General features: G+C 38.3%; 3 protein-coding genes across 7 annotated transcripts in view; all 3 read right to left on the reverse strand.

The window, feature by feature from the left end:
- Nucleotides 1-1,079, reverse strand: part of swap70b (switching B cell complex subunit SWAP70b) — a 28,619-nt gene extending 27,540 nt beyond the window's left edge. Inside the window, exon 1 of one of the 2 annotated variants that reach the window (XM_053622963.1) lies at nucleotides 873-1,042. In XM_053622963.1, the coding sequence (XP_053478938.1) occupies nucleotides 873-968 (96 nt within the window). In that variant the 5' untranslated portion in view covers nucleotides 969-1,042. Of the gene's footprint in view, nucleotides 1-872 lie in introns of both variants that reach the window. The other variant, XM_053622964.1, reaches the window with a different exon arrangement.
- Nucleotides 1,080-3,546: 2,467 nt separating this feature from the next.
- Nucleotides 3,547-10,859, reverse strand: wee1 (WEE1 G2 checkpoint kinase). 3 transcript variants are annotated; one of them, XM_053622962.1, is made up of 11 exons: nucleotides 10,058-10,859; nucleotides 9,217-9,721; nucleotides 8,408-8,613; nucleotides 8,046-8,112; nucleotides 7,690-7,862; nucleotides 7,164-7,432; nucleotides 6,595-6,687; nucleotides 6,413-6,498; nucleotides 5,434-5,604; nucleotides 5,171-5,316; nucleotides 3,547-4,811 (listed from the first exon to the last, which is right to left on the reverse strand). In XM_053622962.1, the coding sequence occupies exons 2-11, from the start codon at nucleotides 9,694-9,696 to the stop codon at nucleotides 4,655-4,657; spliced, it is 1,848 nt and encodes a 615-aa protein (XP_053478937.1). In that variant the 5' UTR covers nucleotides 9,697-9,721; nucleotides 10,058-10,859; the 3' UTR covers nucleotides 3,547-4,654. The 3 variants fall into 3 exon arrangements, with proteins under 3 accessions (XP_053478937.1, XP_053478936.1, XP_053478935.1); XM_053622961.1 differs by having other exon boundaries at nucleotides 9,217-9,753; XM_053622960.1 differs by having other exon boundaries at nucleotides 9,217-10,859.
- Nucleotides 10,860-11,429: 570 nt separating this feature from the next.
- Nucleotides 11,430-23,648, reverse strand: znf143b (zinc finger protein 143b). 2 transcript variants are annotated; one of them, XM_053622959.1, is made up of 16 exons: nucleotides 23,567-23,648; nucleotides 21,745-21,860; nucleotides 21,566-21,658; nucleotides 21,354-21,437; nucleotides 21,132-21,212; nucleotides 17,746-17,930; nucleotides 17,517-17,585; nucleotides 17,291-17,407; nucleotides 17,071-17,146; nucleotides 16,842-16,967; nucleotides 16,533-16,712; nucleotides 16,195-16,422; nucleotides 15,226-15,362; nucleotides 13,720-13,875; nucleotides 13,405-13,551; nucleotides 11,430-11,843 (listed from the first exon to the last, which is right to left on the reverse strand). In XM_053622959.1, the coding sequence occupies exons 2-16, from the start codon at nucleotides 21,851-21,853 to the stop codon at nucleotides 11,760-11,762; spliced, it is 1,872 nt and encodes a 623-aa protein (XP_053478934.1). In that variant the 5' UTR covers nucleotides 21,854-21,860; nucleotides 23,567-23,648; the 3' UTR covers nucleotides 11,430-11,759. The 2 variants fall into 2 exon arrangements, 1 of the variants encoding a protein (XP_053478934.1); XR_008385718.1 differs by lacking the exon at nucleotides 11,430-11,843 and having other exon boundaries at nucleotides 13,417-13,551; nucleotides 13,720-13,873; nucleotides 15,223-15,362.
- Nucleotides 23,649-23,857: the final 209 nt, after the last annotated feature.

The following is a 23,857-nucleotide window of genomic DNA, read 5'->3' on the forward strand; positions in this document are numbered from 1 at the left end:
CCCTTCAAATGCTATTGAGCTTTAAATAATGGTATATTTTGTGTATGAGCCCATGCAGTAATAAAATACATGGCAATATTTATGTATGATTTAATAGTATATTTTGTTAAATATCAAAAATCTAAGAGGTGTGCATTATAGCTGACACCTAGATGAACACTATATAGTTGGGTTTGTGACTGCACATCATTCGCTTCAAATGCTATTGAGCTTTAAATTATAGTATATTTTGTGTATGAGCCCATTCTGCAGTGAAATTCATGTCTAATTTAAATGTGATTTAATAGCTCATTTTAACAAATATCAAAATCTAAAAGGTGTGCCTTATAGCTGAGACCTAGATGAACACTGTATAGTTAGTTGTGTGACTGTACATCATTCCCTTCAAATGCTATTGAGCTTTAAATAATGGTATATTTTGTGTATGAGCCCATGCAGTAATAAAATACATGGCAATATTTATATATGATTTAATAGTTTATTTTGTTAAATATCAAAAATCTAAGAGGTGTGCATTATAGCTGACACCTACATGAACACTTTAGAGTTGGTTATATAACTGTAAGTCATTCCCTTCAAATGCTATTGAAGTTAGAAACGTGTTTAACAATGTCGTATGTAACTTTAGAGACGGTCCCTTAATTTCCACATATCCGCGAATATAGAACGTCCAACGTCAAACCAACTTTATTCCTGTGTCTTACTTGCCTCTTAAATATTTGTGAAGACAAAACACGCATAGCTGATATTTACGTCGTTAGACAAATATTTGATGTAATTGTTAAGCCTAGGTGACATAGTGCATAGCGGCGAGGAGGAACAAAAAAGTTACAAAAATGCCACAAAATGTTCCGATCTGGACAAAATCATACCTTTAACTGAGACTTTGACACTTTCCCGCTTTTGTCCAAATCCAGCGCTGTGAAGGCATGCCATATCGACTTTAGAAGTTCGTCCCTTAGTCCCATTTCGAGAGGTACAGTCTGGCTGAGGCTCGTCGCACGTCTGCTCTGTCCTGAGAAGGTTCCTCTCACACGGTCCGAGCAGCGGTCACGTGACGCTAAAGGAGTCGGCTCAGCGCTCACTCACAGCAGCTCAAAGTGCGTCAAAGCGGCTCAGAAAGTGCTTACACCAAATAATTAAAACCACACGATATTTCAACTTAGTTACTTTGTAATTGCTGCTGAGCTAGTGCAACGTACTATTCATGCAACTGAAAAATTCACCCTGGACGACTTAATTAACAATATTCATTATCATAATTAATGTGATCTTCGATGGTCCAAAAGTTTTATGTCATTAAAATTCCGAGCTAAGATTTGATTTAAACTGGTCTACTCTGATTTAAATTGGTCTACTTTCACTTTGGTTAACATTTCCTGTATTACTCATAGTGGACTGCCCACCCACTGATAGTGGTGCTACTGGGATTTAACCCTAAATTCTTCATGCCAAAACTAAAGAGACTGATGCAGCAGCGCTTTAGTCCTTTAGTCAGTCCAGCTCTCGTGTCACCTCATCTATACACTCTGCTCAAACAGACTGGGTTCAAATACTTTAAATTCCATGCCAATGCCATTGTCAACTTTGTCAGCCTGCAACTCATAGATCACTAACTAACTCTGCTGTTACTCAACTGTCATATTTATTGTGTCACATTGCAGAAGATGATACCAATAACATCTTGGTCAAATTCTGTGGCAGAATATAATGTGATATAGAAAGATAGATAGATAGATAGATAGATAGATAGATAGATAGAAAGTTAGTAACAGTAAATAAAAGTAACAGTCAGTGACATATACCGATTATTAATAGTACACATTGTTATGTCTGATTTGTGGCTTCTGAGGACAAATATAAATTCCATCTGCATTAGACTTAGGAACTTTATTTTCTTAAGTCTATAACCTTAAAAGTGGAACACTCAGATGAATAAAAAGTTATTCTAATTGAACTAGCTGATTTGCGAAAGTATTCACAGACCTGTTTTTGTCAGCATTTAAAGGGGTCATATCATGATTTTTAAACGTTCATTATTTTGTTTAATGGGTGTAATAAAATAGGTTAACATGCTTTAATGTTCCAAAAAAACGCATTATTTGTCACATACTGTACATTATTGCAGTACTTCTATTCCCAGGCTGCCTGAAACGCTTCGCTTTCTCAAAAGCCCCTCCTTCCGAAAAGCCCAGAGTGCTCTGATTGGCCAGATGACCCGTTGCATTGTGATTGGCCAAAAGCCTCAGTGTGTGTTGTACATGTAATGCCCCTTGGCTTAGCTTTAGCCTCTAAAGTTTCTAAAGTAATTCTAAGCTCCTAAGCAATGTCGTCGGTTTTACCGCATCAGTTTGAGCCCGATTCCGATTCCGAAAATGCGGAAGATCAAGCGGAACCAACTTTGCAAGCACAACTTAAGCAGAACGTTTCACAGAGGTAAGTTTTTATTTTCTAACTCTCTTACCTTACCTAAATTCTGACACCGCCGGCACATTGTTTACTGCAAAACTATGCTGTATGTACATCCATGAGCTGTAAGTCTTAAAAAAAAAAAAAAAAAAAAAAAAAAAAAAAAAAAAAGCTTGGACAATGTAAATGCCTAAACAGTTGCTCGGGATGACCTGCTGCCCTCCTCTGGCTAAGGAGGAAGTGGTGTTCCTTTGTTCTATTCACTGAGATAAGCATAAATAAATGGCAATTAGCTCAAAAATGTTAACTGAAAAGAGAAATGTTTTGAACTTTAGCAGAAGAGGCCTGTCTGCTTTTAAAAGGATATACTCTCATTAATTTGCAGAGAAGGTAGTCAACTGACTCCATCAACAAGGAGTGTGATGCTTATGTAGCTACAATTTTTGACACAAGCAACACAAGAAAAGACCAGCAACATTAAAACACCAAATGCTAAATATATATACACAATCCCATAGCGTCCCGGTATTCTCACACTTAACCAAAGCAAGAGCAAATATACCTAGAACTCTCAAAAAATAAAATGGTAGCAAATGTGCAATGGCCATGATACAATATCTTTGTCATAATCCATGTGAACATTAAGTAATATATGAGGATGTCAAATGAAAACCTTTTATTTTGCATTGATTATCGCAAATAGGTGTCACAAGTGTATTATTTTTCTTTTTTATTTTATATAATTTCTTTCAGCACAAGAAAATTAAATTCTATTTTCTCTCACTTATCAGGTTTTCAACTGACTGCCCCTAATACTTTCTCTAATGCAAATTCCCAATAAATGAAAACACAAACATTACCCACTTAAACTCCTACAGTCCTCACCTCTGTAACACACCCACTTCATTTTACTTTCACTGTAGTTACTGTATATTATGGTTAATTAGGAGGTAAAATAAAGACATTACATTACTTGCATAAAATAAAATCCGAAAAATAATCATCTGATTACACTGTTGGCTGAAATAAATTTGGATTAAATAATCTCAGAACTTTGGCCTGAGATTTGCAGACATCCAGTAACTCAGGCACTACTACTATTTGTGTGCAATCAGCGCTGACGAAAACACACCAACGATGTGTTGATCTAGTTTATTAAAAAGAACATATTTACAAAAAATAAGCCGATGTTCTATGGTACAAGATCTAAGTGGGAAACCAAAGAGTACCCTAATAACAGTACAGTGGCAATACAGAAAATAAAATGACTTGTTAACGGATAACATAAGGCTTTAAAAAAAAAGGATGCTATTGTTTTAATGCTACAAACAGGCTTGAGGCTGAAGTTGAAGTCTTGTTGAAGTCTAAGCAAATATTTTACTGGGGATATGAAATTTAGCTTAAGTTGCAGTTTCTAAATGTAACCAAATCCCATGTACACATGATCAATTCTATACCTTTTCTACATGAAAAACCAAATGCATACATGTTATTTCTGTAAAGAACTGTACATAACCTCAAAGGAAATTATTTTGAAATTGCTGTATAACAAAAGATCAATGATTGAGGTGGGGGGAAAAAAGAAGAATGATAAAAATGTAGATCATATTTTCCAACCACAACTGGAAAATGGACAAACATGAATAGCAGCAGGCTTTCTGGCGAGTTCCCCATTGCCTCCAAAGTGCTCAGTTTAACGGTAATCGACACATAGGGCCCAACCTTCATTGCTCAACATAAGGCATTTTACAGGCAGTAAGGTGCACAACTCTTAGGTCTGGAACATTCACAAATCAGGTCTCTACAGGGGTTCATAGATGCCCCATGTCTATGACCAACATGCAGACCTCCCTCTGTGGAAGTTGGAGAAGGAATAAGGAAAAAACGACAAGGAAGTTCTCTACCTTAAGAAATATCTACACATGAAATGTATGCAAAACAAATTCTGCAAAAGGAACCTGACCATGCAATAAAAAGCAGTCCATGGCCAGTACAAACTGACAGATGTTTTAACTGATATTATCAGTTGCTTGGAAAGTGTGGTTTTCTTCCATTCAAAACCATCTCGCTTCTATCAGAACAGTGTAAGCACGAACAGTCATGAGACAATGGAAGCTGTCCAACCAGTAATAGACACACCAAAAAAAAAAAAAAAAGTCTCCATGTAAAATCTGTGATACAGCACCAGTGTTCCTCCCTCTGGGGGACACTCTTCTTTGTCAAAATATTTAATTCGAGGTTCAGTTCAGTAAATGGTGAGGCTGAGAGAGCGGTTCATCTTCTTCCCAATAAGCCGAGAGTTTCTGGAACTAGACTGGATTGTGGAACGTGTCAGGACTCTGTCTGTGGACAAAATTCTCTCCTCTGCTGCAGCTTTGGCAAGCTGGGCTTTTTTCAGCTCCCTGAGAAACAAGAACAATAAAAAATTTTACTTTTTTTTGTAATTTAAAAAGGATGAGAATTGAAATTAACAAGAGCTTCACAGTACACAGTTAACTGTGTTAAGTATTTCTTCTACACACTACAAAGCATTAAATAAACTTAACAAGCCAAGAGCAAATGAAAAGTGGTGCTTTGCTGTTATTCAGGTTTTAAGAACTGAATAAAAAGCGAAATCTCAAATGACATTGTACTCATTTGCCCTCGTGAGGCTTACATACACAACAAATTCACAAAAACTGAACAAGGCATCTGTCTGTATCAAAACAAGTCCTGTTAAAACTAAGCAATTTATAATACGACTTGGCAGCAAAATACATACTTTTGGAGCAGGGCGTTTTTGAATCTCTCTGCATTAAGTTCCACACGCAACTGATCAGCATTCATCCTGGAGGCGGTAAGCAGAACAGGGTGTCTGATGAGATCAGAGGTCGATGGCCGGCGTGTGGGGTCAGGATGAATCATAAGCTGTAATAAATTATATATATTTAAAAAATTATTTACTGAAGTAAGCAGAAAACTACCATTTTAAAAAGTATTGTAAATAAATAAGGAAAGTAAGAAAGCATGTTTTTTCCCTTTTACCTTTAATAGGCTTAAAAATTCTTGAGAAAGCACTTGTGGGATATGGGGTAGAATTCCCTGTCGGATTTTGTGCCATTGTTCCCCATTGGTTGGTAGAGGCTCAGCTCCAGATGCACTGACAACAGTCAAAGCCAAAGCAAAGATGTCTGCCTTTGTCAGGTTACTATAGTCCTGAAAGGAACAAAATACTCAGTACATCAAACAGGCTAAATACTCCTCCACCCACCAGCGCAAAATAGTCATCATAATCTATGTGGAATAAGTTTAATATTTTATAGTTAACTACAAATCTATACTACTGAAATAAGCCATTCAAGAGGACTTAACCAAGTAAAATTTGAGTTCACTGACATACTACATGGCCAAAAGTTTGTGGACACATGACCATCACACTCATACATAGGTCTATCCCAAACCGTTATATAGGATGTCTTTGTATGCTGTAGCATTACAATGTCCCTTAAATGGAATTAAAGAGGCTAGTACAAACAGGTCCCAGCATGACAATGCCCCTGCACACAAACTGAGGTCCATGAAGACATTCAATTGCCAAGGTTGGTGTGGAAGAACTCAAGTGGCCTGCACAAAGCCCTGGCCTCAATCCCATGACCTTTTGGATGAACTGGATGTTGCTTGACATCAGTATCTGACCTCACTAATGCTCTTGTGGCTGAATGGGCAAAAATCTCCAGTCATGCTCCACAATCTATTTGAAAGTCTTCCCAGAAAAGTACAGGTTATTATAACAGCAAAGGGGGCACTAAATCTGGAGCGGGATGTTCAAAAAGCACATATGGGTATGACAGTCAGGTGTCCAAATTTTTGCAGATAGTGTACTTCAACAATATTAGATCTCCAAATGAAATTAAATATCCCGAGACAGTTCACAGTTAGCCAATGAGCAAAAACATTTACATCGCTGCTTAAATACGAATGACCATTACAGAATTTCTGACATCAGAGAAAACCATTGTTTTACCTCCTGAAGAACTTCATTAGCCAGGTATCTACTGTCACCCTCCTCAACTTGTGGATTAGTCACCCTAGTCACATGGCCTAGGTCACCTAACAAAAAAATAAAAATAAAGAGAGGCTGTCAGTTAATTGCAATTTAAGAGAACTGTACATGGCATACAAACGGTATAGTCAGTGTGTACATACCGATTTTGTATATCACATTAGTGCTGGGCCCATCCTCCTCATCTTCAAACTCCTCAACGCTCACTGCAGACTTCCTTGAAATAAATATGTTACCTGAAACAAAAAAATTTCAAATACAAACAATTTTAAATACATTGTCAAGTTCATGGTTCTGTACTTCACAGATAATACGACCTAGTACTTCCACTTTAATTATTTTAAAGAGTTGCAATAATATATACAAGAAGAAAAAAAAACCCAATATACTGAAGACAAACTTCTGATGAATTTAAGAAAATATTTTACAGAGTAGCTCACAGTACTGCATGCACAGTTTTCCATATCGTCATGTCACTCTGTATACTGGCTCATAACAGGCAGTTAACACAAGCCTCTATTAACACACCCCTTTCTCACACAACCATTTATTATATAGGGTGCATGATATGATGGCAAACATGTTTTTAAACCCAAATAAAATACGACGACATGCTCTAAAGTAGAATTCACATGGTATTCTGAGTGAGCAGCAAAAAGGAAAAACAACCAAGTGCAAATTAATATCAAAGTATCCTATGAGAACAACTCACTTGGCTTAATGTCCATGTGCACAAGCGCTGTCGAGTGGATGTACTTGAGCCCGCGGGAGACCTGCAGCAACAAGTCCTTCAGTTCCAGCTCAGACAGAAAGTGCAAACGTCTGTAGTTCTCAGCAATAACATCAGACAAGGTGCCACCATTGCAGTACTCATTCTGGATCAGCATGTGGTCGTCTTCAGCCCAGGCAGAATAATATCTCACTACATGAGGGTGCTGTCCAAGAACTGCATGTGCATAAACCTCACGAAGTGCATTTTGCCTGTAGTTGGTTTCAGAAAAAAAATAGGCACAGTAAGCTTCTCAATCTAACAAAAAGGTGTATTAAATATGAATTCAATTTGTATAATCATTTTTACAACACACATTGTCAGAAATCAACTTGATTAGGGAACACAATATGGACAAAAATAGCATATTGCCATCAATATAGTGATAAAAATATAAATGAATAAAAAGAAAAATTTGTTCTCAGATAAAGTCTGTATTATGTAGTCAATATCAGTAACTATTACTTACTCATCCACAGATCCTGCCAAAGGCTTCTTGGAACGCTTGATTGCATAGATGCAACCATCTAGTCTTTTCACACATTTGTACACAGAGCCAAACTGTCCAGAACCAATCTTCTCTAGTTCATGGAACTCTGATGCATATCTGGACATCATGTTACTCTCCATCATTGTAATTCTCTGGAGAAAAAGGGTTTTTAATTAGAACTAGAATCAAAACATTGTCACAGCACACACTTAAAAGATAGGTGTTTTTTGTTTATATGTGATGGGCAACAAGTACTTTCTTCCAATGAAAAGAAGAATAACGGAGCCATAAAAAGTGCTCAGATACACTATGGTCTATATTGTAAAAATGTCTACCTTTGAAGGTGGAATAACCTCATCCTCAATCTCAGCATCACTTGCCTCCATGTCCTCTCCACAGGAGCTGCAAAACAATGGGAGAAGAGGAGTTATTATTTCACAACAGACACAAGAGGGCAGCAGAGAGGCCTGGGGGAAGCACGTGGCGTGGTGTAGGAGTGTACTTGAGGCTTTGGTTTCTTGCCAATGTGTTGACTCGCAACACGGGCAGTAAACGGATTTAACGAACCTCATTGCAACCTGAACATTAAATACATGGCATCTAAAGGTTTAATGTCAAAAGTTTTTTTATCCCAAAAGCTAACAAACGAATGAATAAAATCAACCAAAAGCTGTTATAACCAAGTCAAAGAGCTTACTCATTCCAGTGAGAGCGCTTTCTATTGTTTCTTTGTTGAGTTGATGACTGGACGACCACTGAGTCCGGGGTGAAGGGGTTAATGTTGACCAGGGGTGTTTGGTTTCGCCTTCCGTCGAGACTTGCCTTTCCTTTGGAATCCACATTCTTGAAAAGCGCGACTCTCCTGCTTGTAGAAGCCGAAGTCCTTGCTCTTGACAGCAAACTCTGCTCATTAGAGACAAGACATAAAAAAAAAGTTAATGGTGCTCCTTGAAATACGCAAACTATTTATTAGGGTTAAAAGTCCTGCGTTACAGGCATTAAAGTGCGAAGCAAAACATGGACAAAGCTCCGAGCCGCCGCTGTATTCAATGAGATGATTCACTGCATATGAAACACATTACGTAACCTGTACAGTTAGATAATAACTGGGTCAATGAGCTTTGAAGTCACCTGAAAGGAGAAACTGTAGTCTGACGTGCTTAGGAAAAAAATATTGAATAAATCTTCCTCAGATCATCTCAGGGAGGTTTTCCTTCCCACTGTCGCTTCTGGCTTGCTCATTAGGAATAAATGTATAAGGTTTAAAATTTCTGTCTACATTTCTGTAAAGCTGCTTTGTGACAATGTCCATTGTTAAAAACGCTATACAAATAAAACTGAATTGAGTATCTCATTATTACATGTTTGCCATGCCTCACTGTGCACTTCCTAAAATAAAAATAGCTCGAATGCAACCATACTTAAATGTTACCAAAGTACTCTGTATTTCACTGCGGATAACTCGAGCTTTAAAGCTATATTTTTACAGAATAGGACAGCACGAACCTTTGGAGTGTGCGGAGTATCGAACAGTCGCAGTTTTCTGAAGGTTTTATGGGGTGGTGTATCAGGACAGTCAGGAATCGGAGAGCTCGAGCCCTCCACATCGTCCTGAATACACGTCCTCTCCGGTGAGCTGTCGTAGGCGCGAGGACTTTTTCTCGGCGACGGAGAGTTTTTCACACAAAAGTTCACTTTGAGGTGAGACGGAGAGCCGAAACCTTCCTCGTCCCAAGACTCGGGGTCGTCGTCTTCCCTGGTTCGGCTCAGAGGACTGCTGTTCAGCTCGTCGGGTCTCTTATCCGCGCTGCTACGCCGCAGAGATACCGGAGAATCCAGCTCGTTAAAACCGGACTCAGCCCCGGTACTGCTGTTGGCCTCCTCAATACTGTCCTCTTCACCATCGCTGTGTGCAAACTGCAGTTTCTGGCGAATCGCTCGAAGGTTTGGGGAAAAGTCTGCTTGCCGGCGGCAGCCGAAACTCATTTTCTCGGCCAGCAGAAACTCTCTACTGAGAGTTAGACAAACCCAAACACGGAAACGCTGTTGTACAATTAGGCTAACGTTATTCAAAACAAATTAATAAAGTCAAATAGTTAAAGAAAAGAAATGAAAGAAGCTAAGCATATCTAACAAACACGGACTACTTAACCTTAGTTAACGGGAGGCTTCCCCGTGGAGACCTAACGACTCCTATAACTAGCTAGCCACTTTGCTAATTACAACTTCTCTTAGATTTGTCACATTAATAAAATATCAATCCCGCTTGTCTTCCACCGTCGACTGGCGACAGTATAGTCCACTAGCAACCCCAATATCCACACAACCGAATCAGACAAGCTCTTACCGACTGATAAGTTGACTTGTTACCACGAAGCACCAAAGCGGCCAAGTTTGAAAAAAAAATGGCTTCTTCTCCGAGTCTCCCAAATCTACTCCCCAGATTAGTCACTGCGCTAAAAGTGAAATATAATGTCCATGAAAAGACAATGCGCCGTAATAAACGACTAAATCAAAGACCAACAAAACGTAAAACCTTCATAATTATACCGATTAAAAACAATTTTGTTTACGAAAGTAGTTTGAATGGCGAACTGCTACTCCTCCCACCTACAACAAGCGTGGTCATAGTCTTCCCGCGACCGTTGGTCAAATGACTCACTATCGACCAATCAGAGCGCACCGTGAAGTTTGAATGATGGGCGGTTCCAGAACGTTGACGTCATTGATGGTGCTTTTTGTAACCTAGCCGGAGACTGACGCTGGTTTCAACTGGCGCGAATGCCGCGCTTTGATCTCTCTAATCTCATTCCTCTCTGCTGAGCTGAGGCCCGACTTTATAATGGAAATTCGAGTTTAGAAATACGTGGGTACTTCATACTTTGCATTTACGCAAAAAATGTACTTCGTAAAGAGTAGCAGTTAATGTAATACATCTTCAACCTTATAACTGCTCGTTGTTTAAAACTTAATTTACGAACACAGTTAATTATTATCCTGATATCTAAATTACATTTAAAAGTCAGTGCTTCTTACACTTAAGAGGTATGACACGTTAATAAATTGTGCATATAGCAATATGGGGCCTCCCTAGATTAGCAACGTGGGTTTCAATGTGGGTCTCCACCCATAAAAAGAGGAACACTCCCAACCCGTTGCGGCAAGGTAGGGCATTAAATCGTCTGAGTTCTGTTATAAGGATACAACGCTCTTGTAGGGTGACATCAAACCATTGCAGGTCTGTATGCTTGTGTGTCTAAAAACAGAAGTGTATCATTTTTTTTTATATATATATATGGGCATACATCGAAACCCACATGGCTGATCTATGGTAATCCACACGTCCACAACACTGATACTGGTGTGTTCTCCTTTGTCTAGTCCTTGCTGAGTTGAAGGACAGGGGGTAGGACTCTTGGTAACCTGTGCTGTAGGTAAACCAGTAGTCACTGTTGAGATCATGGTTCAGCTATTCTGTATATTGGGTGCTGACTGATGATGGACTTTTTTTTTTTTTTCTTTTCAACCAAGCAGTGACACTGAGCTTTTTAAACATTCCAGCAAAGCTGTTGCACCTGATACACTTGTAATGGCAACACACAAACACTACCATGTCAGTGTTACTGCTGTGCTAAAAACAGCAATCTCTGGCCAAATAATAATTGGATTCCTTTCCATATAAAGGAAGAGTTGCATAGAAAAATATGGACTACAACCAGCAATTACATATCTACGTTGTAGGTAGAGTCCATAAAATGGCCAAGGCAGGTGTAAATGGGATGTTGTTCAATTGTCATTTATTAAGATCCTAAAAAGTCAAGTATTCAATAGAAGAATCAAATAAATATTTACAGCAAAAACTCCAGTTTCAAAACATTATGTACATAAATCCACATAAAAATATATTCAGTCCTCTTCAAATAGAGCAATCAGGATGCTAGCAAAAATTTTTTGGATACTTGACTCATTTGTTCACTGCAAGCACATGCACGCGCACGAACATCCAACCGACACACACACACTGATTTTGCTATGTTGAAGGTCATGCTTTAATCGTCTAGGCCTGGGGTTTCTCCTTGTTGAATGCGTGATGCGATTCTGATGGCCTCCTCTAATGAAGGCTGGTCGCTGAGCTACAAGACAAAAGCAAGAGAAATATAATGCAATGCTTTCTTTCACAGAATATATTAAATCATTTTATTTAATATTTTTCCTGTTGTGCAGTAGGAATTTATGTGGAGGCCTTTTTAGGACAGTAGCACCCCGCATCAGCATGTCATGCTTTGGTGTACATACACCTGAACAGGCGATAATTTTTAAGTTACCCTCATCATCAGAATGTATGGGCATCTAACAATGCAGTAGAATACAGAAGTGTTTCATGCATTTGTTTGAGTGAATTTAGGTTATTACAGCTTTTAATCTAATTGTTATACCTTATGATTCACTCCTTATGCCCTATAACTGCTTGAAAATGTACCCACTTCACCTCAATGCTTACCTCAGTCAGTAGTAGGTTTCTCTAATCAGATGTAATTGACAGGTCAGTCTGAGATGAATGGTTTGATGATTGTACATTAAATGAGTGTATTAAACCCCAATCAGCAGAAAGAAGTGACAATCAGGTCCAATTAAGAAATTAATTATGACCAAGAACTTGGATGATATTGTTATTTTCAGCTTGAGTGAAGAGTAAATCCAAGAGTCTAGCTCTAGTATAGTCAGGGAATTCAGAAAAATTTTGGGCAGTTCAAATATTAACATAAAACAATAAATTGATAGGAAATAATCAGTTATAAAGCCACACAGGGACTACATCTGCTTTCCACACCCTTATACCATGAACACCACTGACTACGTTTACATGGACAGCAATAATCTAATTATTGACCTTATTCTGAATAAGACTATATCCTGATTAAAGTGTTTACATGAGTTGCTTTTAGAATTTTCCTTTCACGTTCCGGTTTTACATGTTATACAACACAGATCAATTAATGGCACAAGTCATTACGTCCCCACACCACACTGTTCCCCTCCAGAATTTCACGCATCAACATACAGTTCCTCTTGGTTATGGTATCATATACAGTTTTGGGTGTTACATTTTTAATTTTACGAAAGCTTCAAGGGCAGTTAATTATTTGTCATGCTATACGTGCAAATAGACGACTTGGAGCCATGAGTACATGTATCTAGCCTACTATATAATAGGTAACTATGCGGTTACGGATGCAGTCATACTCTCGTTTGCCGTCAAACGGTTGAGCACTGCCGTGTGTGTGCGTGTCCTGTTGCAAAATGCGGCGAAAACGTCAACATAACATTAATAGTATGATTAAGGTGTGTACATGTCTATAAGGCACTTAAATAATGCGACTAAAACAGGAATACGCCACATGTCTTAATTCGATTTGTGTTTACTTCGAGTATGACTTTAGCTGGATTAAGTTAATCCATAATTGCTGTTTACATGGTAGATTCTTAATCAGAGTATTGTCTTAATCGGGTTAATATCGGAGTATTGTCCATGTAAACATACTAATAGTTTTCATCACATAAAACACAGGATTAGGGTAATTAGTCAGCTCCACCCCAAATAGTATTTAGGTCAGGCTAACATCCTCACCTCGCTTGCTTAAAGGCTTAGAAAATGCTATTTTAACTAAGTGAACTCCGTTTGTGTTTATGTACCTGCACAGCAATGTGTGTGCCATTAGAGGTAGCCAGCAGAGTAACTGGATGTGGGCTGGTGGACACCATTGGCCGCTGGTGCTGCTCCTGAACCAGCTCTCCGTCCTCAGTCTGGAACACAGACAGATCTGGCGTCACAATTGCCACCTACAACACAAATAAAAACCAAGATACCTCAGCAAACACATAGGACAAATATGGCATAGCACATGTTAGCTGAGCACTTAGTTCAGCTGAATTAATATAAATACAGATAAAAACCTTTCAGAAAAAATAATCGCTTGAAAGAAATCTAAAGCAAATGTGAGCCAATACCTGTCCTTCTGTGCCATCTGCAGAAACCATGGTGACAGAATGACCTTCTCCAGAGGAGAGCATTGCCTCATGAGCAGGGATGGTTATAGTCGTTCCTTCTTGTGTTACCATTGTTATTGTGCCACTCATTGCTTGAACGTCTGCCTGAGAAAAAACCTGAATGGACAGTGGAAGTATTAGTTATTCATATTTTCCATACACTACATTATCAGGTAGTGTAACACTTAGTTTCAGCATATTCATGAAGATATGTAATGAAAATATGTAGTAAGGATAATATTAACCTACCAAAAAAAAAAAAAAAACACAAAAAAACACAAAAAAACAGCAAGTAGGGGTGTAATGATACACAGTTACATGATTTGATTCGATTCATGACCTTGGCTTCACGATTTGATTTTATTTGATTCCCAGAATATTTTGAACAAAATTTTAATAGAAGAAAAATGATGACTGAAAACATTCCTTTAAAAAAAAAAAAATTCTGAATCAAACAATGTGCATTTTTGTCTGTATAAAACTAAATAAAAATTGCTATGAACAGAGGTTTAATATTGAGAACAATATGTACTAAGTTCACCATATCTTAAAAATAAACAAACATTTATAAATTCTCCCAAAGATAAGTCTCTGGCCTTGAGAAAATGATCGATTGAAACATAACGAGCTCCATAGCAGCATCTAAGGAGTAATTTTAACTGGGGAAAAAAAAAAAAAAAAGAGTTTCAAAGTCAGCTAAAATGCCAGACTTCTGTAACCTCCTTCTCAGTCACAGTTGCAGTGTTAACGCAGTTGTGAGGACCGAAACTTAACATTGTAACCGTGTATCAGCACCTGCTCAATTTCCAGATTACTCCAAAACAGTTTCTGCTGCAACTGTGCAGGTGGAGAAACAATAAAACAGTAAAATGTTTACTTCAACAGCAGAATTGTAACACAGACAGACCAGTCTGACAGAGAGACAGACAGAAAGGAACAGAGGTTGATTGAGAGAGACAGAGAGATAGTATGTTTGTTACTATTATTATTGTCACTATTATTAATGTTCATTTCTGTTCTTTAATCTCCATTCCTCGATATAAACTTTAGCAGTACTGCAACTGCATATGGTCATGCCCATAAAGCTTACTAAATTTGGAAAAAAATGAAAAAGAAAAAAAGTGAGAATAACTAGACAGACCTGGTAAAACCTTCTTCTTTCCTATTAATGCTTAATTGTTTACGTTCATACGATTTTCCCCATTCAACTACTAATGAATGCATTTATCACTTAAGCATTTTTAAGCTGCAGAATAGATACAGGTAAATAAACCTAATTCTAATTAATATAATGTAAATTCCTTGTTGTAACACTTTGAGGGCCAAATTTTAGGCTATTAGAATTTTAATGAAGCTGGAACATTTATACAATACAGAAATTCATAAGAGGAATATCTGAATAAATGCAGAACTACATATATTATGACTATAAATGTACATATTAATTTTATTTTAAACTGTCCCAACCTGCTGTGTGCCATCCGGAGATATGAGTGCTACGTGCTGCTGACTCATGAGCTCCGTTCCTCCTGAAACCTGGTCTGATCCTCCATCCTCATCCACCACAGCAGGGGTAAAAGTCAGTGCAGGGTCATCAATGGCCTCTGAGCAAGATATTAACACAGAGTCAAGTCTGGTGAAAAATGTGATTATAGTAAAAACAATTTTCACAAGTAGTGTCATTACAGTTTCTTGGTTGGTCACAAAATAGTGATCAAAATGCATTTCCTCTATTATTGTCTACCCATTTACTTTTTTGCCCAATCAAGTACTCCAGTGGTTCTTATCTCTTTTGTGTCCCGTCCCTGAACTCACCCTAAAAGACATTACACATCCACCTCAGTTTCTGAATGCAGTGGACACAATGCACTGAAACCCTTTTGCTGTGTAAACCAGAACATGCTACATGGCTCTCTCTACTGCCCCTCCTAGAATGTTTATAACTTTTTCATACACAATCATCAAATGCACATGAGAACATGGCATTGCTGACCTGAACTAAACCAAACAACTATTGTCCATTTTGTTTGTTAAGCTGCCTTTTTTCACATCTACTCTCTTGTTCAGCTTATAATGACAATCTGATAAATACTGACAACGTTAGACATTTTATGGAAAAAAATATCTTTCTAAGAAAGAACAACAGTTAGGGGATTCTTTGGGCAAAGACACTTTTGAGCTTTTTTCCTTTTCATTTTCACCAGCAGCTTATGTGTTTTTAAAACATCAATTAATACCGTGACACCAGAAACCACAATATTTTGTATATCAAGGTCATCAATGAAAATTTCAACCCATGACACACCTATTCACAAAAGTCTGCTAGCATTAAAACAGCTCCAACATAGGTGACTGAGCAGGACTAGTTAAATCAAAATATGATCATCTCAAAGCTTTAATAAGTTCTATACATTTTCATTTCAGTTTTGCACGGACCTGTAGGTGGCTCAAAGTAGGCCTCCTGCTCCTCCTCAATGGGTTCGGTGTCATTGTGTGCAGTGCGTTTGTGCATGGCTAAAGTGGAGATCTGCTTGTAGGTCTTCCCACAGTGGTTGCAGTTGTAGGGCTTGCAGGGAGTATGGACCACATGGTGCTTGTAGAGACTGGAGTACTCAGTAAAGCGTTTATCACAGCCAGGCACAGTGCACACATATGGCTTCTCACCTACAGATGCAAACAAAATTTACTTTATTATTTACATATTTTCCAAAATTGTTGCTATTTTAGCTATCAAATACTCATTTTTTTAGGATGTGGTAGAAAAATGTAGGTACCTGTGTGGATCCTCATGTGGTTTTTGTAGTTGGTGGCGCTGGCAAAGGCTCTTCCACAGTTGGGTTCCGAGCAGTAGTACGGCCGCTCACCAGTGTGTGTTCGGATGTGAACCTTTCGAATATTTGAGGTGGTGAAAGATCTCCCACACCCTTCAAATGGGCACTTGAAAGGCTTCTCCCCTACAAATACAATCATGTAGGAATCATAAACTACAAACACTTTTACAGCATAACAAAACATTATTGGATAACCACTGTTATAAATGCTATTCATTGGCTTAAGCAGTATACCGTCTACAGAAAACGCACCGGTGTGTGTTCGTGTGTGTTTTTGTAGGTCTCCAGATGTCTTGAAAGACTTAAGGCAGTTGAGTTCCTGGCAGCGATATGGTTTTTCACCAGTGTGTGTTCGAACATGACTTTTTAGGCCATATCCTGTTAGTTAACATAAAATCAGTGTGAAAAATTGTACAGGAGAAAAAAAAAACAAAACAAAAAAAAAACACACATTAAGGTACACCTGGATGTGATACAGTACCTGTTGCAAATTTTTTTCCACATCCAAGATGATCGCACATGTAAGGTTTATCCCCAGTATGTGATCGTTCATGTACCTTTTCAAGAGAAACAAATGACACTTGAACTTTAATCACAGTAATTAACAGATAAATAAGTAAATACATCAATAAAAATGTTAAATAAAACAGCTGTTCTAGCTTTAATTTTGCTACACTCTAAGCAAACAATCAAAGCTCTACCTTTAAATGATGTGCTGTTGTGTAGAGTTTTCCACAACCCTCATGTTCACAGCGAAAGGCCTTTTCCCCAATATGCTGCACTCTAGGAGACCTGCCCTCCTGACCCTGAAGTACAATCTGAACACACCAGTCACACAAAAACACATCAAATGTGATTCAAAAGGTCCCATGGAAACTGTAAACTGCGGCAAAACTGAATGATAAAAAATAATACAGAAGACTGTACCTGCATATGCACACTACCGTCAGTGTCACCTCTACTGAGCAGCCCTGTGCCACATTCTGTTCCCTCCATCTGAAAGAGCAGTTCAAGTGTATTAAGTAGTAATTAGTGCTTCAAAAAGAAGTACTACAATTTTAAAAGTGACATCACTTGAATACCACAGCAGAAAATCTTATTGTGGCCTGAGTGTTTTTTTAGTTTGTTTGTTTTTGGTGAGAGGTGTAATTGTAACCTTGGCAGAATATTGTTCCAGCACACTGATGGTCTCTGGGTCAATAGTGCCCTCTGCTTGCAGGTCTGCCACTGTACCATCAGCCTGAATAGCCAGAATGGTGCTTGACTGGGGCATGTGTTGGATGTAGGCAGTCGTGCCATCCTCCAACTGGACAGCCTGTAATCCACCCTGATCATATGTTTCTGCAAATAATTACATGCATTTGTTATATATTATTACAGACTTTAGTCAAAGGACACCTTCACATATGCAATATTTAGTAAATTTTTTGGGTCAGTGTAAATGAATGGGTGCATACTTGTAATTCAATTACAGTAAGAACTTGATTTGACCCAAGTATATAATAGGGTTGCACAACGCAAACAGAATATCATAAGAAAGATCAGAAGTGCTGAACATGTATAATGTATTCTGTAAATCTGGGTCAAAGAACAAAATAAGGAATGTTGGAATATACTAATGTTTATAAGTTACACATTTTTGTTTAGGACTGGTTCCAAGTTCTACATTCTTGGTTGAGTTCTGTCATTTTTACATGTGTTTGCAAAAGGTTTGTTTACATTTTCCATAGGCAAATTTCTGACTAGTGACTGAAAATTTTTAAGCCACACCCTTTCCCATACACCTCTTAACAAAAATGTGCACACCAAAGCAGACCAAATACAGTTGCAATCAAAATTATTCAACCCCCATTGCAAATCAGGTTCACTGTCAAAATTTAGACTTTCACCTGTTTGCATTGAACAAATCAAACAAAAGCAATTTAAATAGTTCAACACATGAATGCTTCAAGTGGTTTCCCCAAATTCAACTGAAAATTAAACTTAAGACCTCTCCAGTCTCAAAATTATTCAACCCCTTCCTGGCAAGCATCTTTAGTACTTAGTAGAGCACCCTTTTGCTGTTATGACCTGCTGCAAACAAGATACATAGCTTTTGGCAGTGTTCCTGAGGAATCTTAGCCCATTCCTCATGAGCAATGGCCTCCAGTTCAGTGATATTCTTGGGTTTGTGTGCTGCAACCGAATTCTTCAAATCCCACCAGAGATTTTCTAGGGGGTTCAAGTTAGGTGACTTTGATGGCCCTCAAGAATCTTCCAGGACTACTTCTGCAACCAAGCCTTGGTGGAATTTGAGGTCTGCTTGAGATCATTGTCCTGTTGGAAGGTCCAATGACGCCCAAGCTTCAGCTTCCTCACAGACGGCATGAAGTTTTCTCCTAGGATTTCCGGATACTTCAATGAATCCATCTTGCCTTCTACACGCTGAAGCTTTCCAGTGCCTGAGGATGCAAAGCAGCCCCAGAGCATCACCGAGCCACCACAATGCTTAACTGTGGACAGAATGTTAATTCTTCATTCTTCCTCCAGACATCCCACTGATCCATCGTGCCGAAAAGTTCCAGTTTTCCGAAAAGTTCTGTGGCTTATTTATATAATTTAGAGCAACTTTTATTGTGCTTTTGGGTCAGTAGTGGTGTATGTCTTGGAGTTCTGGCACAGAAACCTTCTGCGTTTAGTACGCGCCTTACTGTGCTCACTGAAACCTCAGTGCCTGTTGCCACCAAGTCTTGCTGCAGGTCTTTTGCAGTCACTCAAGGGTTTTTCACAAGCTGCCTTCTCAGAAATCTGGTTGCAACCATTGACAGCTTCCTTTTTCTGCCCCGTCCAGGTATTTCATATATTTTTTCTACCCCTAGCCAGTTCAAGTATTTCATGAGTTCCAGCTCAAGCACAGCTGGCGCAACTAATGAAGCCCTTGATTAGTTGTATGAGGTGTGCTTGAGACAACACCTGTTTTGCATATTTGTGCTGTTGTGAGGGATTCTATTCAGGGGGTTGATGCAGCAGGTCATAACAGCAAAAGGGTGTTCTACTAACTACTAAAGATTCTTGCCATGAAGGGGTTGAATAATTTTAAAACTGGAGAAATCATTATAAGTTGCATTTTCAGTTGAATTTGGGGAAACCACTTGAAGCATTCATTGTGTTGAACTATTTCAATTGCTTTTATTTGATTTGTTCATTGTAAACAATTGAAAGTCTTAATTTTGCCAGTAAACCTGATTTGCAATGGGGGTTGAATAATTTTGACTGCAACTGTAAAATCTCACTCTGTTTTCACTCTGGATTCAGACTTAAGCCGGGTTTACACTGTACGATTTTGGCCACGATTTGGTAATCTGAGAAAAATTTTGAGAATCTTAAAAGATTCCTATAATCCTAGGCCAAAATCTATAGACTTTGATTGCAAGTTTGACATGTTCCCCAACAGCCGATTGATGGCGGTTGCGATCAAATTTTTCCTCCGATGAAATTCTGTCATTCAGTACATTTACATGGACAACAATAATCCAATATTAACCCAATTAAGACAATACTCTGATTAAGAAACTACCATGTAAACAGCAATTTTTTATTACCTTAATCTGATTAAAGTCATACTCGAAGTAAACACAAATCGAATTAAGACATGTGGAGTACTCCTGTTTTAGTTGCATTATTGACGTGTGTTACAGACATGTAAACACCTTAATCACACTATTAACGTCACGTGGGAGTTTTCACCGCGACAGGACACGATCACACACGGCAGTGCTCAACAGTTTTACGGCAAACAAGAGAGCACGGCTGCGTCCAAAACCACATACTTACCTACTATATAGTAGGCGAAATACATGTATTTCAGCTACTATATAGTAGGTAAGTACACGGTTTGGGACGCAGCCCACGGCTTCAAGCAGTCAGCTATTTGCAAGTACAGCATGACAATTAATTAACCGCACTTAAAGCGTTTGTAAAAATTTAAAATAAAAACACCCGAAACTGTATATGGTTCCATAAAAAAAGACGAACTGTATGTTGATAGGTGAAATTCTGGAGGGAACGTCGGTCGGCGTGGAGACGTAATGACGTGTGCCATTAATCGAACTACGTCCTATAGCATGTAAAACGGGAACATGAAAGGAGTATTCTAAAAGCGACTCATGTAAACACCTTAATCACAATATTGTCTTACTCAGAATAAGGTCAATAATTAGATTACTGCGGTCCATGTAAACGTAGTCAGTGTCAGAAGATTTGAGGCAAAGTACTGTAGTGTGGCTTCTCCTATTCCGTACGAGTCTTCTTGTGTGCGTCCATTTTTCATGTCTTAACTGTTGTACATTGACATTAATGACAACTGAGATCCTACAGTGTGACATGGCTTACAGTGGGTATCATGTCCGTACAGTCTGGCAAGCAACAGTCGCAAAAGACTATTCAAAATCACACAGTGTGAACCTGGCTTTAGGAATAATATGGGACAACGCATCCTAAAAAAAGTAAAATATTTGGCACATTCCATGTTACACAAAACAGTAACTACTGGCATAGATGTACCTTTGGGTGCATGAATGTATGCCGTTGTCCCATCCTCCAGTTGCACAGTTTGTCCATCCTCTAGTCTTAGACCTTCTCCAGCTGAAAGTTACATGAAGATTAAAAGATATGTCTTGAATCATTAAGGAGATGTAAATTATGCATATGTGAATAATAATCGAATCATAAATGAAGCACAACTAAGTAAATAACCTGAGTTAATTTTAGGCCTGTGAAAGGTACCTGCTTTCGGCATTGGTAGGTGCTGCACATACGCAGCAGATCCATCCTCCAACTGGATCACCTGTCCTTCCATTATCTTGTTATCTTAAAAATAAACATACGATACATCTCACTTATAGGAAAATATTTCTATAACTGTAATATGCATATTTGCATTCAGTGAATTAATTGAAATGCACAAAAAAAGAGTTGATATTACACAATTTCTATACCTTTCGGGCTGTGTTGTATGTATGCAGTTGAGCCATCTACCAGAGTCACTGCCTGCAAACTCACTGTATCCATTGCCTCAATGTGGTCACTGTCTATAAAGCAAAATTTGCAAGTTACAGACCTGTGCAGGAATGAATGTAAACATACTTTAAAAAAATAAAATAAAACGTTGGCCCACCTGCAACTGTCACAGCCTCAGTGAGGCAAAGGGTGACCTGCTGTGGATCACCGTCAACACTTTGGAACTCCATGCTCTGGGTGTCCCGATTCACCTGGGCCAAGAGCATGGTCTACCTGTGAGAAGCATCCAATCAACACTTTTACAGTTGCAGGTTGAAATATGTATGTATGACATACAACAAACGTATAATGTATGATGAACAACAAAATTTTGTTCATGTTTTAAAGGTGTGCCTATGTCCATTTTTAATTGCAAGTTGGTTATGAACAGTGTACACTGGGAATTCCATTTAAAAAGTGACTCATTTTAAATGTGCACAATATCTGTAATTGGAGGACACAGTGGCACGGTAAGTAGTATTGCCACCTCATAGCTCCAGAGTCCAGGCTTAGGTTACTGTTTGTGGGGAGTTTCACATATCCTCTGCATATCCATTTAATTTTCCTCCCCCTGTTGAAAAACATGCAAGTATGCAGTTTGGCTATCCTAACTAGGTGTGAATGAATTTGTGAATGTGTGCATACATGGATTTGTGCCCAATTCGAGGTGAATTTGCCCATTTCGAGTCCAGTGTTCCTGAGATAGGTTCAGGATTCACCATGACTCTGACCAAGATAAAGCAATTACTTAAGATTTATTAACAAACAACTATAACCAACTTATTTTTCAGATAAATATTTAATATTCAAAATATGAAGGTTTTGACTAAGGTTCTAAACGGATGTTACATCTAATAGCACGCCTATCTGAAGGAAATGAGAATCTTCCTGGATTTAAAAGAAAAAAAACTGTAGCATTTTTGTTGTTTTTTTTTAACCTAAAGGTTTCGTTTTAATTTAAGGCTTATGACCAAGTACCCAGCCATGTGAGCTTTTAAAAAAGTCATTCAGCTGTGAAAAGCGTTCAACTAACATAATCCTAACACAACTACACAATCATCATAGCAAATATTTCAAGAAACCAGTGCCTGTACTTATGATTTTGAAATGACTCAATTTTACAAATGTGTGTATTCTCTCAGAAGAGCCGCAACACCAAATCAAATGTCATCACAAGGCTTGCTTTCGTTTTGTTAAATATTCCTAATTATCCTAAAACATGTCAAAATTAAAAAGTCTTCATTAAAATTTTGTAAGCCGTCTGTAAAACTGCATTAACGCCAAGCACGAGCCTTTCCTAGCTAACTAACCACCTTAGCCTAGCTATGCGAACCATCAACCTGCTAAGCATCTGCGCTAGATAATCCAGTCCTTGCATGACACAGTGCATTCTAACTATAATTTTATAAAACAAATACGTTCAATATTTCTTTTTTTAAGGTAAGTGTTGAAATCCCATCAAGCAGTTAGCAACACAAACCCCGCTAGCTACCTAGCTAATTCGTTACCAGCTAACTGTGCTAGTTTGACGTTAGCAAATACGCTAAAGCGTTTAGATTTTAGAGTTTGTTTAACATCTGCACGATGCTTACGTTAGAGTCGGTGTTATAATAGTTTGTAATCCAATACAATACATTTAAGCGTTGCAATTATTAAAGTTAAAATGTTATACGGCTATCAAAGAAAGATGCTGTAAGCAAGCGCTAGCTCCGTTAACTTGAAGAAACACAACAGGAAGGTTAACAACGTTGTAACCGATAAGAACACCGTGTCCAGTTGCCTCTAATAAATAAAACATTGTTTCCCAATGCATTTGAATTGTTTTTATTGAAAACAGGCTTCCTCTGGAACTTCCATGACATTTCCATCAGCGCCTTCTCCAGCTCTGCACTGACTGAGGAAATAAGGCACACTGGGTAAAAACACATTTATATACTAACCTCCAAAAATTTTCCAACAATCCCTTCGTTCGACCGCCATGCATCAGGGCAGGAAACGCTGTGTAGTGAACACAACCCCGGAACATGAATAACGGCGTGATGCCTGTCAAAGGGCGGGGTGGAGTCCACACTGCACTATTTTGATAGGCTCTTAGCTGTTACTCTAGCGTTTTGATTTGATAGAAATTTGTTTTTCAGAGGGTATTCAGAGTCAGGGGCACCATGATCACGCCATTCTGGTTTGTCTCTCGTATTGTTTAGCGATTAATAAACACGAGTATTGTCTGGGTA

The sequence above is a fragment of the Ictalurus furcatus genome, chromosome 4 (genome assembly GCF_023375685.1).
Source record: "Ictalurus furcatus strain D&B chromosome 4, Billie_1.0, whole genome shotgun sequence".
NCBI lineage: Eukaryota > Metazoa > Chordata > Actinopteri > Siluriformes > Ictaluridae > Ictalurus > Ictalurus furcatus.

Excerpts from the sequence above, each read along its gene's own strand:
- wee1 (XM_053622962.1), bottom strand. The coding sequence starts at position 9,696 with ATGAGTTTCGGCTGCCGCCGGCAAGCAGACTTTTCCCCAAACCTTCGA. Across the intron at positions 8,614-9,216 it reads ATACTCCGCACACTCCAAAG|AGTTTGCTGTCAAGAGCAAG; the intron begins GTTCGTGCTGTC and ends TCTAATGAGCAG. Across the intron at positions 7,433-7,689 it reads TTGGCAGGATCTGTGGATGA|GCAAAATGCACTTCGTGAGG; the intron begins GTAAGTAATAGT and ends AACCAACTACAG.
- znf143b (XM_053622959.1), bottom strand. The coding sequence starts at position 21,853 with ATGCTCTTGGCCCAGGTGAATCGGGACACCCAGAGCATGGAGTTCCAA. Across the intron at positions 21,213-21,353 it reads CCTACCAATGCCGAAAGCAG|CTGGAGAAGGTCTAAGACTA; the intron begins GTACCTTTCACA and ends TGTAACTTTCAG. Across the intron at positions 17,147-17,290 it reads CAACAGCACATCATTTAAAG|GTACATGAACGATCACATAC; the intron begins GTAGAGCTTTGA and ends TCTCTTGAAAAG.